This window comes from Octopus bimaculoides, chromosome 6, assembly GCF_046866305.1.
Source record: "Octopus bimaculoides isolate indiv1 chromosome 6, ASM4686630v1, whole genome shotgun sequence".
Taxonomy (NCBI): Eukaryota; Metazoa; Mollusca; class Cephalopoda; order Octopoda; family Octopodidae; genus Octopus; species Octopus bimaculoides.
In genome coordinates, this window is record NC_142933.1 from 42,676,646 (window position 1) to 42,695,077 (window position 18,432).

General features: G+C 35.6%; 1 protein-coding gene across 1 annotated transcript in view; it reads right to left on the reverse strand.

The window, feature by feature from the left end:
- The window catches only part of LOC149135040 (synaptojanin-2-binding protein-like), a 54,170-nt gene extending 47,815 nt beyond the window's left edge, over positions 1 to 6,355 (reverse strand). The window contains exon 1 of the mRNA XM_089353797.1: positions 5,687 to 6,355. Coding sequence (XP_089209923.1) covers positions 5,687 to 5,753 — 67 coding nt within the window. The 5' untranslated portion in view covers positions 5,754 to 6,355. The remainder of the gene's footprint in view (positions 1 to 5,686) is intronic.
- Between the last annotated feature and the right edge of the window lie 12,077 nt (positions 6,356 to 18,432).

Genomic DNA, 18,432 nt, shown 5'->3' on the forward strand with positions numbered 1-18,432 from the left:
TGGGACTGAACCCGAATGATAAAGTTTTTTTATTTTTATTTTATGAGAATTATCCCAAAAGTACTGCAGAAGTGAGCATAACTTTTGGTAACTAACATGGGTCATTCAAACTGAATATGTTGGTAGAGTAACTCTTCTTCTTATTTTCCTTCATTGCAAACAAAAGTTAGGTTCCATGCAAAGAAATGAATTCTTGATGAAGGAGGGGTACGGGCTGTCCAACCGCCACTGAAGGCTACAGAATGTTTATGGATATTACACAATTGACAAGAGCAATGTGCACAGATGGATGAAGAAGTTTTAAAAAATAGAAACCAGGATTCACCATGACAATGCATTACACACATTGGCAACAAAGCACACAAATGGCAAATAGGATAGGTCAGTGATTCCCCATTCACCATATAATCTGAATCTGGTGCTCTACCACTTTCACCAGTTCAGTCAAATGAAGGACAGTCTTTGGAAGGAAAGATTTGATGACAGAGATAAAGTGAAAGCAGCTGTAAAGAAGTGGATACAGCAGTTCACACTTGAATTATTTCAGAGAAAATTTGAGAGTTGGTTTCAAGGATGGAGCAAATAAGTGCATCATTTGTGATAGAGATTGAGTTGAGTAGTATCTTTTATACAGAAAAGTCACTCTACCAACTTGTGCAATTTGAATTACTGATATCACTTGATAAAAAAAAAGTTATTCCAACTTTTGCATTACTTTCAGGACAACCCTTATGCAAACAGAACAAATCAGTGTGTAACACACAGCAAATGATTTTACAGAATATATTGACAACATCCGTGTGATTGATAAAATACATACCAGTAATAACATGGATATTAACTCTTTAACACCAGCCCTTTACACAAAATATATTGTTACTACTACTAAGAAATCAATATGTTAAAGAAATACAAGATTGTTTCTTTTATTTAGTGAATTGGAATTCATTTCCAGCTATTAAAAGTAAGTGGAAGGAGGCATGAGATTAAATATCAAGTTGACATTGAAGGATGCAAATGATCCTTATCAAATAAACATTAAGTCAATATTAAACTGCATGTTCAGTTATCAGCTACTCAAATTCTGATTATTTCTCCAACACTGCGTTTCCTAACAAGTTCTGCACGTCGTCTACTGCATGGCTGTTGGATGACACTGCTACCCCATCAGGTAAAATTCCATCATCGCAATTGTCAGTGTGTAAGTAAATCATAACTGAACACAGGTATACAGGTACACAGAGCTGTCAAACTTCAGTTTCAAAACCAGTTCAAAAGAGAAGCTGCTTTTTATGTATTTGGAAGTGAAAGTGTGAAAGATAAGAAATGACTAATAGTGATGAAGCAGTTGGAATTCAGGTCACCCACCTATCGATTGTCGGCCTCAATCGGAAATGCATATAACTACTGATAGCAAGAGAAACATTATTTTAAAATATCAGTGAGGAACGAAAATTCGATTACGAATTTGGCTTAAACGATTTTAACATAGAAGTAAAAAAGAAAAAAGAGATGCAACAACAGATACATTTTGCGCACAGCATCAAGTATCTGATGGCTTTATTGAAACTGAGAACATACAATATTTTTGAAAATATACAACCATCATTTAGTTCCTTTCCTATAGCGACCAACAATTCATATATATGTATATATATAACCTTCATCTAATGATAGAGGTTATTTGATTGATACGAGTATAGAAAAAGTGAAATTAACTGTTTTTTGTTAATTTTTAAATTAATTTTAATTTCCCCCCTTGTGTCATCTACGTAATTGAGGTTCAGGAAAAGCAGGAATTTTGTATACCCCAAAACCCAGGTCAGAAGAGTTAAGAGAGTTTAGCTTCTACAGGCTGGAATCTATTTAAAAAAAACAGTTCCTGATTAAATTTGGGTGTCAGCATGACAAAAAAATCTACGATTGAAAATTAGGAAAGAAAACAATACTTTTTCATTACGTTTGAAACAACCAAAGCCTAGTCAAATTTAAAACCGGACAATCAAGAACAACAGAACATTTTAATTATATTTGTAACTGCCCCAAAATCCTGAGCTACTGTTTAGTCTCATCTCCGAAAGGTGTCGATGGCTCGTGGTTGTCCTCTGAAGAAGGACATACAGACGAAACAAACAAATAAAAACGCCGAATAAATCTACTGAAAAAATAGTCGACGAGTTTCTAATCTTTGCGGAAAACAATCTACCTTAAATCACCGTTAAATAACAGAAAATTGACGACAATTTTCACCTTTGTAGAAAGGTGTAGCGGAGAAAATAGAAAGGAGTTAACGATGTATTTATTTTTCTCTAAACTGAGGGAGTAGCAATTAGGTGATCTCAACAGGCCAAATTAACTGAGCGAGAGAGAGAGAGAGAGATAGAGAGAGAGAGTATAGCTATGCTAGAGAGTCGAGTTCATTAGGTACAAGTATCAATTAGAAATGATAAACTGTTATTTATCAATACTTCAACAGATAATATAAGAAAATGCGTAAACATTTGTTCATTCGAGACATGCCAACCCTCATCGAACAGGCCAATGCTCAAAGATGTTCCCACCAAGTCCACCACGTTTAGCCCACGCACATTGCGACTGCTCTCACATTATTTATCCAATATACCATTCTTTACAAAGACTGTACGGTGTGATAATGAGGGAATTTAGCTACTATTTCTAGTAGGTCGAGCGACCGCAGTGCAGACAGGTGAGATGGCAGCAGAAATAACCACTCGCCTGACAATAACGTCTTCTAACCTTCAAAAAGTTGGTCTTTTACTCGAATTAACGAAAGACCAAATACTTTGGATAATATTTACTGTTTGCACTGGAACTTTAATACCAAATAGATGAAAATATTTTCAGTGTCAGCCTTTTAAAACCATTTTTTGAAGTCAACAAGGAAAGACGATGAGAAGGCGTTTATAATTAACCCATCTTGATAAAAATTAAAAAAAAATTAAGCCATAGCAAGACTACTAGATTGTGTTTTCTACTTAGCATTTAATTAATGCCAACTACAAAGACAACTTATACGAATGAAACGATGCAAAAACGGTGTCTTTCCCCCAGCTATTTACAAACTGATCTTGGATTTAAGGTGTAAAACTATTTGCTTCATTTATAGTAAAATATATGGCATAAGATGTTATTTTTGTAATAAATTCTTTTGTTTTGTCTATAAAATGACCACATCAACAACCATAGTGATCAACGTGAAACTTGTGGAATTAACCGGCAAATAAACACGTGAAATTACTCTCGGTCACATATAGTTGCTTGTTTTAAAGATCGTCTTTTAAATATTGCTGTTTAGCCCAAGGTCAGCCATGATCAACTGGTCTAAGATCAAAAACATCCCAATTTTGATCATCCCGTCTTTTTTTTTTTCTGTTTTTGTATCTAGGTGATAGAATGTGATTTGAAGAGAATTTGGCGGCTATTTCTAGTATATTGAGCGACCATGTGGGCACCGCCCTGGTTACTAGTGTCTGTCTATTATCAGACTCCAACAATTAGGCAGGAACACGACGACACAAAGAAAGACGAACATAAATAACCTGACTCCATCATTCTCTGACGAAAAAGAAGTCAAAAAGAAAACAGAAATAGTGAATCAAACAATTTTAATCAACAAAACATGGATGAATATAATCGTATACACACACAAAGAAAATCAGACGGCCAGTGCCTCAACAAAGTTGCTCAATTCGTTACAAATAGCAGCCGAATCTACCTCAAATCACACCATACTATGTTAAATAAAGAAGTAAACATTGGATACTGTATACCCCGGTGTATATAAAGAAGGAATGCTTATAGCCGAAAAGTGTTTGATCATAGATTTTCTCATTTTAGGTCTGATCTAGGGCGAAACAATAACAAGAGCCACGAACGAAATAAATCTATAGAAATAAAGACATGTTGAATGAGTATAGAAGATTTCTGGCACCGAGTGTATAAATAATTATAGCTATAATTTCAGACTCTATTGAAAATTGTAAATAATATACGAGAAATAAATATATAGACTGACTGCAAGCATATTATATTGACAAGTTTCATAGAGTTTAAGAATCTGAGGATTTGTATGTATTCCGGTTTCATTTTCTGGGATTATTTTTTAAAACGGTCAATTAGGTTTATGATATTTTCACATTTAGCAACGGCATGACTATATACACACATATATGGATCGGTGTTGCTCTACTATTGTTATAAATAAAACAAAGTAGAATTTTTAAACCTTGGCTATGAAAGTTTTCGAGTTCATAAAAGGAGACACAATGCTAACAGAAAGAAAATTTGAAATACTGTGGGACGAGAAATCGGGACTAATTTTTACCATGAAATGGGCTACATATTGGAGTGTATGATGGGTGTAATGAGAAGAAAAACGTGTTGCTGCTGAAATGTATGCAGCACATTATATATATATTTATTTGTATGTATGTATGTATGGTAGAGTTTATTCGTTGGAAGCCTGAAGGATCACACGTGGCGGTACGTGAAACTCAGAGTAGCAACGAAGTCAATCCAACAACTCGTTATATCTCGATGATGCTATACTACATTCCGGTACCACATCGACTTTGTTTCCTCATACCTTTCTGAAAAATGCATGTTTTTTTTTTTACAAATGAAATTTTGCAGAGAAATGTTTTTTTTTTGGGAGGGGGGGTATAGGTTACGATGATTTTGATTACCATTAAATTTTATTTTTAAAGAGTTTAGGATCATTCTACCCCACATTCCGGCTATTGCTTAAATGGCATTTTGAAGAAATACGTTTTCGAGGACGTAGATTGCGTAATATTGATATTTCAAATATGTAAATTTGAAACAAGTGAAAAATGCTAAAGTTATGTAAATTGGCAATATCAAAGGTGAGAGGCGAGGTGATCCGAAACTCCTTCAAATTGTTTCCTTAAACTATATCAACTTAATTGTAATCTACACACTCAAAAACGCATCTCAGGAAAATTTCTTTTAATAAATGTGCAATATCAGAAAGTCATGAGGAAACCAAGTCGAGTGAGGAGAGGACCAATTCGTAGTTATATATATATATGTATATATATATGCATTACACGCTTTAATGCGTGGGCGAGGTGCAGCAATATTGAAATATTACGGGTAGATGGAAGAAATGTATTCATATAATACTGAGGAATCAAAGCAACAATAAGAATCACACTGATACACACACACATATATCTATATATATATACAAATATATATGCATGTATATACACATATCTATACACGCATATACATTTATATATACACACACGTTTATATGTAAAAATATACATATACTCTACATTTACGTATTGAGTTTTGTCATTTATTGCTTGGTGAATCAACAGAAATTTTATATATGCATATATGTATGTATGTACGTACGTAAAGGTCATCTACAGGACATTTCAAATGAGTATCGGACACAAGTATTTCATTTGAAAAAAGAAGTTATCATTATTATTATTTTATTCTTCTTATGTTTGTCATTAACAAACGTGAATGAATCTGAAGAATAACGGTAAAAATATTGAGTTCGGAATAAGTTTAGAGATAGCTGAAGACAAATATATGGTAAATAAAATGTGTGGAAACGACTGCAAAGGTAGATTGTGTGATAGGAATAGTTAAGTTTGACGTTTGATGTAATTGTATTATGCCTTACCGTGTTCATCTCTGTAGAGTACTATTTCATCAATTGGAAGGTCCATGTCTGTTGGCTTCAGACTCATACTCTCACTCCTCACTCACGCATCGAGATCTACTGACTTAGAGAGAGAGAGAGTACGGGAGGGTGAGAGTTAGAGAGGGAGAGTGAGGGTAGATGAATGGGACAAGAGAGAGTGAGAGTATGAAAGAGAGAATGTGAGGGTAGATTAAGAGAGGAGAGACAGACAGGAAGAATAGATGTGTGAAGGTAGATTAGGCGAGAGATAGAGAGATAAATAGACAGGTAGAGGCAGAGAAGAATGAGCGGTTAAAAACGCCAATTTATATGGTTGGTAGAGAATGTTTGACCATGGGAAAGGTGAAGTACCTTCACCTTTTAGTGACAATGATTTGGAACTACGAAATCAAATGAATTTAAAACAAGTAGAAAGAATCATGCGAAAACAGAAACGGGAAAAGGAATGAAATGATTAAACGATGAAAAATTTATCGGAAAAAAATTCGAAATGTTGTGTCTAGGGAGACAAAAACGAAATTCGAAATATTACGAGATGAAAAAAGATTAGGAAAGTGAAGAGAGAGAAAAGTGTGAAGGATAAAATTGAAAGAAAGAAATAAGAGAGGATGAGACGGAAAGGAAAAAAGAGAGGGAGAAAGAGAGAGGAATAAAGAGAAACTGAAAACAAATAAAACGCTTGTGAAACGTGCAAAGTACGGTTACTTCCCCTGCTTAATGTTTGTGTGTGTGTGTGTGTGTGTAAATACAGATATATACTTCTGCCTGTATATATGTCAAACACACACGTACAAACATCTAACTCCAGGATGGCGTTGGACTTGTGGCCCAATAAGCTGGTGTTTTGTTAACGCATACACATATAGGTATATACTGATGAATCAGGGATGAATGTTCTCACAGAAACTGAGATGTGAAAACGCTGTTTTAATTGAAAGCAAAAAAAGTGAAATATAAAACTATATTAGTTTAAAACTAAAACATGTTTGTTGTGTTTCCATATCTTGACTTCCGGCTTTTTACAAAAGATAAAAAAACAATCGTTTCTAATATAGGCGCAAACACTTATACTGAAGGAGGACGTGTAGTCAATATCAACCCCTCCCTCAAATGTCCATGACCTCTGTACTTGACTGGTACGCAAGAACTGCCAAAAGCAATGTTGGCCTCAGAGGCAGCATTTTCCGACGCTCTAACGACTGTGCCAGCTTGGCCAGAAATGATTAGGGATAAGGCAAGTCACTACTTTAGCACTTTATTTTATTGATCCAGAGAAGAACGAAAGGCATAGTTGATTTTGGAGGGATTTGAACTAAGAGTTTAAGAAGCCGGAACAAACTCTGCAATATATCTTCTCCGATACCCTAACGATTCTGTCTCATTGCCACTCTTATGATTACTATTTCGTGCGACATGTCTTTTCTGCAGCTCATCTTTACCAAGCTGCGATCATATGTCAAGCGGAGACCGGGGTTGGGCTTTTGGCCTCTAGAATATTGTCAGGCACTCGCGCTGTATACCAGCTGGATACGACTGTAAACAACTCTAGATTTCTGTAGATAGCTACTTGAGAATATGAGCGATGATAGCATAGGATTTAATCAAGGCATCGACAAGAACAGTCCGAGTCGCCTCTTTTGGAGAACTTTCAGGTCGGAGATGATAGACAATTTTCAAAAGTCCTTGGCATAACAGTGCTACAGTCGGGATTCAGTTGTTCGAGACATCTTTCAGTGTCCACATTAGCAATCTGTCGGCTTGCATCGAACAATTAGTGACGTAGGACGAATCTGGCTATTTAGCAAGTCTGTAAGGAAGATTGGCCAGCCACCTTCTTTTAGAAGGGAAAGGAGATTAGTACTTTGCTTGGTGGCTGTGGCAGAAGAAACTTGTGAACTCGTCTGAGAGGTTTGAAGATTGGCATTTTCCAAACTGGCTGCTTTCATCAATTTCGTCAAGTATCATTTGAAAAGGAAGGTGAGAGTAGACAGGGAGATACTACCTTCTTTGTGTTTATAGAAAGAAGAGAGGGCATTTTTTTATGCTTTGAGCATAGCTGCGTAATCCGGGTTTTTTGTGGAGGTTTTCCTCCAGATTATCCGAATGGATTGTCCTGTTATGAGGAATTATTAGTGCAAGTTCGTTTCGATTCAAAATTACTGCTCTCTTAGAAGGATCAATATAAATCTCATTCTTATATTTAATTTTTGACGAAGTTTCTATAACTGGATGCTTTTTTTTGTGTTCAGCCATTTTGAAGAGTCTACTGGGTACATGTTTATTATGGCATGAACACTAAAGTGGTTGTCATAGTCTCAACAAGTCTAAAGAGACTTCTTGATCCCTGCTTCCAATGCTACTTAATGTAAAATAATTTTTATATACAAACACACACACAAGTTTATAAAAAAAAATATATATATAGTGGTTGTCTACTCCTTACACAGAGTTTGACCACCTCCTGCACCTACACCTTAGCCCTTTCATGGCGTGTGATGTGGCTTTTTAAACCAGACAATGTTCTGAAAAAACACCCACACAGATTGCACCTCTGATTTGTACTACCAATACCTACAGGTAAGTTCTGCTCATTGTGGATCTGAACATATATATATATATATATATATATATATATAAACTTTATTTAAAAGCATATGCAGTACCGGCACGTGTATTTTATGTGGCACCGGCATGAATGCATTTTACACTGCACTGGCATGAGTGGTGTGTATGTGTGTGTGTGTTTTTCTCCTTGTATCTTAATGGATCAGAAAAAGAAACTGATAGAATAAGTACCAGACTTTAAAATAAAGGGTTTTAATTGAATGAATTGGCCTCAGTATCTATTTATTTTAAAGTCTGGTATTTATTCTATCAGTCTCTTTTTCTGATCCATTAAGATACAAGGAGATAAATACACACACACCACTCATGCCAGTGCCATGTAAAATGTATTCATGCCAGTGCCACATAAAATGCACTTGTGCCGGCACTGCATAAGTACACTCATGCTGGTGGCACATAAAAAGTACCCAGCACACTCTGTAAAGTGGTTGGCATTAGGAAGGACATCCAGCTGTAGAAACCATACCAAAACAGACAATTGGAGTCTGGACAGCTGACCAACTCTTCTCAGACCGTCCAACCCATGCCCAGCATGGAAAACGGATGTTAAACAATAATGATGATGATGATGATGATGAGCTTCTTTCAGTGTCTGTTTTCCAAAGATTTTGATTAGCCTGGGGCTTTATTATAAAACACTTGCCCAAGTCACCATGCAGTGGAACTGAACCCAAAACCATGCACCTGGAAAGCAAACTTCTTACTACACACCTATGCCTGTGCCTATCCATACAGCCATGCAGCCTGAAAATTTTATTTATAGGTAACACTTTTTTTTTTATTTCATAATTATTTTAAAACCGATATTAATGACTAATGAGGAGAGAAAAAAAACAAAACAAAAAAAACAAGCAACATAATCTGTAACATTAATTAATAAGGTTAATTATCATAGCTTTTAACTATCATAGGGATGCTCCTATATTAATTGCAATATACATAATATACTGATGCTACCCTCACAGGCATTAGATTTTGCCCTTCACTATGTCATAAGGTTTCAAGGACATTCACCCTGTTTTGATTTCATGACAAGATCACACAGAATGTCAGTTATATCTACAAAACAGAAACAGAAAATGTCAACAACTTTAGCATTATATTTTCAGTACAGTATATGTTTATTACCTACCTTCTGTGTACATCATATTATTTTTTTTTAAATACCATTTCTAGCAATTTTCTACCCGCTCTTTCATTTAAAAAAGAAAAAACAAATCCAATAATTTATCTTTTATATACTTTAATCTGGAAAGTGTGTGGTGGGAGCAACCAATCTTTTCAATTATTTTAAGTACCGTCTTTAAAAAAAAAAAAATACTAGGTGTATTTTAATATATGAAGCAATTCTTTCTAGACTATTTCTTTTGAGAATAGGCTTAAATGCTATAATCTTCATGATGATGATCATCATCATAATCATCATCATCGCCATCAACTCCACCAGCACTACTACTATCACCATTATATTATTGTCATTGTCATCATCATCATCATCATCACTTACCTTATCGTTGTCGTTCTCATCATTGTCAGCATCATCATCACCACCATCACCACCATCATTATCTTCATCAATACCACCATCATGACAGTAGTTTTAATATTGACTCTTTCATGTAAATATCTAAAATTCAGATATAGTTTGTATAATTTATGTTTACTAAACAAAATTCCTTACCGAATTCCTGTTTTACTCAATAAAATCTATGATTTAAAATCTGAAGAAAAATAAATAGAAAATAAATTAAAATGTAGAGAAGTATAATAAGAAGAATTTACAATATATCATTATTACTTGTAGTAGAAGTATTTTTATTACTGAAATGGTTGTAGGCATGGCTGTGTGGATGAGAAGTTTGTTTTACAATCATGTGGTTGTTAGGATAACGCATAGGATAAAGGTTGTAGGTCTTCCCTTTGAATTTACTTTCTTCCTTTCCTCTTGACCCATCAAAGGGCATTCTACATGAACGTTGTGAAAATCATGTAGAACACATTAAATAATATAGTCCTAGATACACTATATGTGAATGAAAGGCAGCCAGCCAGTGATGGCTAAAACATCATTGAAAATAAGTCTACTAGATCAGAGCTGGCCTTCAGCTAACCAACAGTCACAACATAACAACAACACTACATCTTAATTACTCATTACACAACTCAAACTATAACACTATTACAAATGCAAGGCCTTACTATCTCCACCCTAGCCTAATTCCAATTGACAACAAAGCTGAGGCAGCTTACCTTTGTGTGTATTTTTTACGGCTAACCACCTACTCATTGTTGCATTTGTTCATCCACTGAGGACATCATCAGTGGACAGTTGTATGCTATACCTGACGAAGAGTTACTTTTACTTCTTCAAACAGTAACCTGTTGAAGATCTATTTTCTGTTCACTTAACCCTTTTTTACTGCATGGTAGTTACTACCATCCACTCACTTTATTCTGCTGAATTCAGTAAGAAAATCCTCATCCTTGATCCCTGAAATTGGTTTGCTTTTCTAGGTTACAAAACACTTCATCTCTAAACAGCCACAAGCCTCATGAATGATCAGAGTTTTTTTTTTTTTTTATACTGGTGTAAAAGGTTGATAGTTGCAATAGAGACATTAGTCTCTCTTTATCACCTTTCAACATAATTATGTATGAAGTAACAGTAGAACAATTAACAACATAATAAAAATAAGTTTTATTTTTTTCGATGATGCTTGGTTTTACAAATCCCGTGTCATTCAGCTTCGCAGCCGCTGATTAAGTTGTAATTTGGTATTGGAAGGTTAAGAGCTTCCTTGATGCATGCCAGAGGAGCAAGTAGCTATCACATCGATGGCATCGTGGTGAGGAGTGCTTCGTTGAGGAGCAAGGTGTTGTCACATCGAAGGTATCGCGCTCAAGAGGCTTAGAAAGTGAAACAAACTCTTTAAGTACTAGTTTTACTACGCATGCGCACTTGAGGGGTTTCCAGAAAGGCAAGTCCCTTGCGCATGTGCAGATAGTACTTCCTCAATGGTGGCTATAATTTGGCGCCACTACACTGGAATACTTCCCACATTGAGGATAAGGTGAGCAAAGGGCAGTGTCCATGATCCTTTTTCTTTTCTTTTTGTTGTCTGTACTTGTGGGTGGAAGGGAGGAAGTTATCCTAAAACCAGAAACCTGGCCCAAATTACTGTGATAGAATAAACTTCAATAAAAGAAGCCAAGGATCAAATGATGGTATGAAACCATGCAATGAATTAAATTTACCATCAAAGAGCTTGAAACACAAAAACCTAGGACGAATACTAGGAAGTATTTCATTGGATACTCTAACAATTTTATCAATTCATCCCTTAAGTAAAATTAGCTTCAGGTAGTTTTGAACTCAGAGTACAAAAAACCAAAGCAATCAATACCACAAGGCATTTTGACCTACTTCTTAATTATTCTACAAGTTCACCATGTACTTCACTTACCTGTAGTGCCTTTCTCTGAGGACATAAATCCATCATCATCATCATCATATGGTCGGGTGGCTTGCCTGGACCAATGCAACTTTTCCATACTTGATATCTCAGTCAAATGATGCAGCATGAATGCATAGCTGGAGTTTTAATCACATTGGTCTTTCACTAGCTGAAATATCTCATCGGCATATGCCACGACTACAGACGATAGCAATAGTTTGCTAACTGGACTGGTTGATCCTAGCCATTGACAGTTTGTTCTCTGTTCATCTACTCAGCATCTAGTGATATTCATTACTTATTCAATAAGTTCATTTGCCAAAATAGTTCAGATCGACCATACTGCATCCCATTTCAATGTTCCCTGGCTTGGATTGTTATATATAATGAAAGTAAAATGTTGCATTTGATATTAAAACATTTGTACGTTTTTCTTTCTACTCTTGTACAAAACTCAGTTAAAACTAGTCTACAAAGAAGTACTGGGGTTGACATGATGGACTAAATCCTTAGAAGTTGGTACCCCAGAATGGTTACAGCCCAATGACTAAAAGCAAAAATAATTACAAGTGGCATTCCAGAAGATTTGAGACTTTTTCACGAGAGACATTTATTAATTTCAAAAAAGTACAAAACTCTAATGTCCTTCGAAGCAGGATGCTCTGACTTCAATGCATTTTTTGTAGCACTCCAATTCCATGGAAATCCTTCAAAGGGAAGGTACCCAGGACTCTTGTCACAGCATCCTTCATCTTCTCACTGTCTTCAAAATGACTCACCTTCAAGTTCTCCCTCAGCTTGGGAAACAACCAAAAATTATAGGAAGCAGGGTCTGGACTGTATGGAAGGCGAGGGACAGTTTTGTCATGTAGTTGGTTACATCATCATCATCATCATCATCGTTTAACGTCCGCTTTCCATGCTAGCATGGGTTGGACGATTTGACTGAGGACTGGTGAAACCGGATGGCAACACCAGGCTCCAAGATGAAATTGTGGACTGGTGCAGGTGCTCTGGCCTTTTACTGCAAAACCACTTCCTCCACAAACTTCTCTTTGTTGACCATCTGGCCAGTGGATGTAGATGACACCCTTGCTGTCGAAAAAAGGGATCATCATAAGCTTCCCAGGGGATTTGCTTTATCTGGTTTCTTGTGCCAGCAGAAAATGACTCATGCAGTTTAGTTCAAATTCAGTCTGGAGAATTTCATAAGCTTCTAAAGCATTTTTGCCCAGATTAACACAAAAATTTTATTGCACAACAAGCTTCCAAATGGTCATCACATCTCAACTGCATTCTACAAACTAGTCAGCTGTGACAAACACTGTTTAGCAAGATGTATTTAAAGTGTGGTTACAGCCATCTCCTTCTACCTGAAATAACAAAAGTTGGCAGGTCAGTTTATTAGATGTCTAGTAATGATGTATTAAAATTACCATAATCTAGGACAGTTATAACTGCTTCTCCCCAAAAAGCTTCCAAACTTTTGGAATGCATCTTATATGATTGTAATAATGATGATGACAATGATAATTTTTCTTTAATGGATTAATCAGAGGTGGGTGGAGGTCATGGCCTGTGACTTTTGTCAGTCAAATACAGTTGACTGGTAATGGTAGTGTTAAAAGGAATCTTTCGTTCATTATTTCTAGTTTAATAAAGCAGCAAGCTGGCAGACTCAGAACATCAGACAAAATATCTGTGTTTCTTCTAAGTCTTTACTTTCTGGGTTCAATTCCTTCTGAGCTCACTTTTGTCTTTCAGTCTTGTGGGAGTTAATAAAATGAAGTACCAAGCAAGTACTAGAGTTGATTTAATCAACTAAATCCCTCCTACTAAAATTACTGGCCTTGTGCCCAAATTAGAAACAATCATTTCCAGTCATAATTTTCTACTCTCACCCTACCTCCAATGTTGTTCTCTGCTTTTTTTCTTTTCCTGTACTAGTCCCACTAAATATTTTGTCCAACTCTTTAACAATTCTACCTGAACCAGTACTTTGATTTATCAAACCTAGAAGGATAAAGGCAATGTTGATCTCAAACTCAAAATGCAAAGAGCCAAAACAAATAGCACAAGGAAGTTTGTTGGATGCTCTATCAATTTGGCCTATTTGATACCTAAGAGTTTTGATTAAAGTAAAATAAATATTTTTATAACAATGACACGGAAAAACCAAAGTTCACAGTTTTTAACCTGTCAGTAGTTTTGAATGCCATTTAGAGTTTTTGAGTATATCTAGTTGGGTTTAAGAAGGCCAACTTAAAAAATCTGATAAGCCAAAAGTAAACATATACATAGTTTTGTTTTTAGGAAGTTAGCATTGAATCCACATGGTTCCATGTTTAACCTTACTGTATGACACCTTGGGCATGGTGTCTTCTACATTTGGTTGAGTTGCACCATTGTACCAAGCTTCCTGATACAATTCTCTTCTGCTCCCATTTTTCTGGTCTTTTCAATCCTAATTTTCATTGTTATGGCTGTCTATGTCACTATTCTACCACCACATCACCCTCAATCTGGCTGGGACTTTGCACCAGTCACAGATTTGGTCTGTAGCCCTCAGCAGGTTGTCTCATAAGAAATTCCAGTTGCCTTTTATGCTATATGTCTTTATCTCCTCTTCTTTTTCATCAAATGTTTCAATTACTACTTTTCTAAATTTCTAACCATTCAATGGATCTTTAATCTTTTGTATCTTCCTTTCCCAAACTGGCTTATGTCTCTGAGTCCTTCTAGCCTGAAATCTGAACCACTAACTTATGTTGGGTTGTACTTGCTTCACCAGGGAATGAATTTGCATTCACAAGCATCTATCTGTCCCTATTTCTAGTGAGAATGTAGTCAATATGGCTGTGAAATTACCAGAATAATAGGTGATCAGGTGAAATCAGTATTGCAGATCAACAAATCATCTGCATCACAGAACTCCAGCAGCCTTCTTCTTTCCTCAGTTCTAGAACCTCTATGTACACCATTGAAGTGCTTCCCAACATGACTTTGAATTCACAAGCAATGATAATAAGGCCATTGTTATTTGTCATTGAGCTAACCTGCAAAAGGGCCTCATAGAACACAGTCCTTCTGTTCATCTGCTAGTCCAGCTTGTGGACCATATGCAGAGAAAAATGTTTGTGTTGCCTTATCAAAGATTAGCTTTGGATAATACTATCAAATACTCTGACTACTTCAATGACTTTATTTGCCCATTTCTCTGTCAGGAGTATGCATATATAACCCATACCATTACTGTTACCATTACAAAAATATTTTACTTTGTTCCTGGCCCATGAAGAGTCTGACTGAGGCTCCCCTCCACCTTACCCCTTGCACATAGGACACATCTACATGTCTCTATTGTTGCATTTCAACAATCTTAGTAGACCTACCTATCATTGTAGCAGTTCTGAGGTTGTAGACTTGACGGGAAGAGTGGGAGTATTGTTGGATAACTCTTTTCAGCATCTAGAGAAAAGATGATTTTTTAAAACAATTGCAAACAGGCAGTAGGTCCTTGCACATATTCAATGAAACAAGTACTTATTACTCAACATGAACTATAAATTCCATCAATCCCACTAAATATTTAAGGATAAACACCTGCAAAGATGAAGAGAGAAGCAGAAAGAGGCAACGAAAAAGTGAATGCTTCTAGCTGGGCACAAGTGGCTTCTGGTAACATTGAGTGTATGTGTGAACTTAAGCACTCAACCTATATTTTATATACATGTGAGCATATACACACACTCACATATGCACACATTTGACATAAAATACACATATTTACCAATGTGTGTGTGTGTGTGTGTATATATATATATATATATATATATATATATGCGTTGTGCCCTTATACTTAAACATATGTAATCAAGTGCACACTACATCATACTTATACACTAGTGAGAGCTGGTAATGAGTTGTGAGGGGAAGGAGACATGTACATCCTTCATAGAAGCAGTAGTAGAAAAGGGTGGGTGGTAGAAGGGAATAAAGTGGTACAGACACGTATTAGTGTGTTCTTTAATAAGATCAAACTTTATAGCTCATGCATTGCAATCATTTAAAAGGTAAGGGATAGAGGAGAGAAAAAAATTAACATATAGGAAACAAAAGCTACCAGAAATTTTTTATTGACATAAACTATTGAGCTATTTAATGAAAATATGCTATTATTTACTATTAATAATAAGTATGGTCGGTGATTGGTGTTAAAAGCTAAGGGATCAATAATGTTATGTGCATGTGTATGTATATATATATATATCATCATCATCATCATCATCGTTTAACATCCATTTTCCATGCTGGCATGGATTGGACGGTTTCACTGAGGTCTGGAGAACCAGTGGCTGCACCAGGATCCAATCTGATATGGCAATATTTCTACAGCTGGATGACCTTCCTAAGACCAACCATTCCAAGAGTGTAGTGGGTGTTTTTTATGTGCCACCAGCACAGGAGCCAGTCTAGTGGGCCTGGCATCGATCATGTTTGAATAGTGCTTTTTACATGCCACTGGCACGGGAGCCAGTCAGGGGGTACTGGCATCAGCCACGTTTGGATTGTACTTTTTACATACCACCGGCATGGGGCCAGTCAAGGGGTACTGGCATCAGCCACATTCGGATAGTGCTTTTTACATGCCACTGGCACGGGAGCCAGTGGCATGTAAAAAGCATGAACCTAATTTGAAGTGCTTTTGCTTTTTATCCTAAATCTGATTTTAGTCATTTAATATAAATAGCTTCAATTCACTATGAACCACATGAAAAAAAAAATGGATTCCTATCAAAAGTCCTTCAGTAACAGTAAGCTGGAGTCATTTAGGCTTGTTAAATATTACTTTTAGAAGTTGTCTTATCAGAAATCTACTTATTTATAGTACCATGACCTACTATATATTTCAATCACATCTAATTAACTGTATTCTGTATCTTCATTAATTTGAGATGCCTATAATTTCCTTACTCTATTCACCTAATTAACAACTTTCAAATAACACATCCTTGTACCATTTCAGTGTTGTGTATTTATTTGTATTGCAATAACAAGCTCTTGCAGCTTTCCCTGTCTTCGTGTTTATTGATGGCAGTCACAACACAAATGTTTTTGTTACAATCCCGTCATAATGTTTTTGCCAATTGTGCTAAAACTATTTTCGGCCTTTCAAAATGTTTCCTAGACCCACAAATAACAATTCCAGATTCCAAGACATCTTACTTGATTTGATATAAAAACCTTAATTACTTCATATAATGTCTCCTATGAGGTATCTGCTACTGAGTTCCATCATATAGCTGAAACTGGATAATATTCTCTAGACATCATTGAATATCTTTGTCCAACACTTCCACCTAGCATTATACAATACTAGAGTGTTACCAGTCATATGATAGTAAATATGCTTTTGCCACCATGAGTAATATCAGAAATATGATATACATAAAGTATAATGTAACTTTTATTAAATTTATTGGTGCTTATAAAAAAATAATGAAATAAAAACTAATTTTCAACAGTAAAATATTTATTATCTTAAATGAAATTTCTTGTTTGTATATCTCCTCCTCTTTCTCTATCTCTATGATTTTTTTCTCTCTCAGTGGGTGTGAGAGTAGCATTTTACTCATTGTCTGCCACAAAGCCTAGTATGTGCACTCATCCTGCACCCTTTATGTTAACTCTCTCTATACAATGTAAAACATGACTGAAGAATCAACCAACGTTTATATCAGCTATTATTATATAGGGATCATTAAAGACACACTTATTGCCAATGATCTTGTTCATCTTCACACTTTTGTGTTTTCATATCCACAAGAGCATTGTTATACCTATCTGTTTCTTTTTATGCAAGATACAACTGTGTACCTTCCTTCTTTACCCTTAGCTAAATAACCTGGATACTTTTGGTCCAGGCAAGATACACCTACCATAATTCGGTCAAGTTTCTTTTTCCACCACAATAATCCATCTATTTTTTTAATGCTATCTCTGGATCATTATACTTTAGTATTTGCCATCAAGACATCCTCTTTCTTTCTCCTACTGTCATAGTTTTCAACCCAAATCAGCCTAACTTGTAAATTATAATGGGTGCAGTTTCCTCTCCAAGGCTAGAATATATTCATAACCGTTTATTCTTTATTTTTGAAACAGACCAAAATAAATTAGTCTCGATTCTACCATTTTAGCAACAAAACAGAAATTCAGGAAACTTGCAATTTCTTCAGCCTTGCACAACATTTCAGTATATGACGGTGTTCCCAGTTGCAGCCATTAAAATTCCCCACCAGGAGCAAATTCCTGTTACCTAATTTCAAGGTATTACTCAATGGAATCTCAAAACTATTGCTTTTTTCCCTATTATTATGGTTCTATTACACATATGAACCCTTTAGAATTTAAACCAGCCATGTCTGGCCCAAATGTTTTATTCATTTTATGTTCAAACTGGCCATATCTAGCCTCACGTGCATACCCTACAATATCATTCTAAAAATAAGCAATCACATCACTGGAATCTCAAAGCGATGATTAATTCAAAATAATGTGAATAAATAAGGATTACATTTGACAGAATACTCTGAATGCTAAATGATTCAATATATTAACTGCACAATCCAAAACCCATGAGTG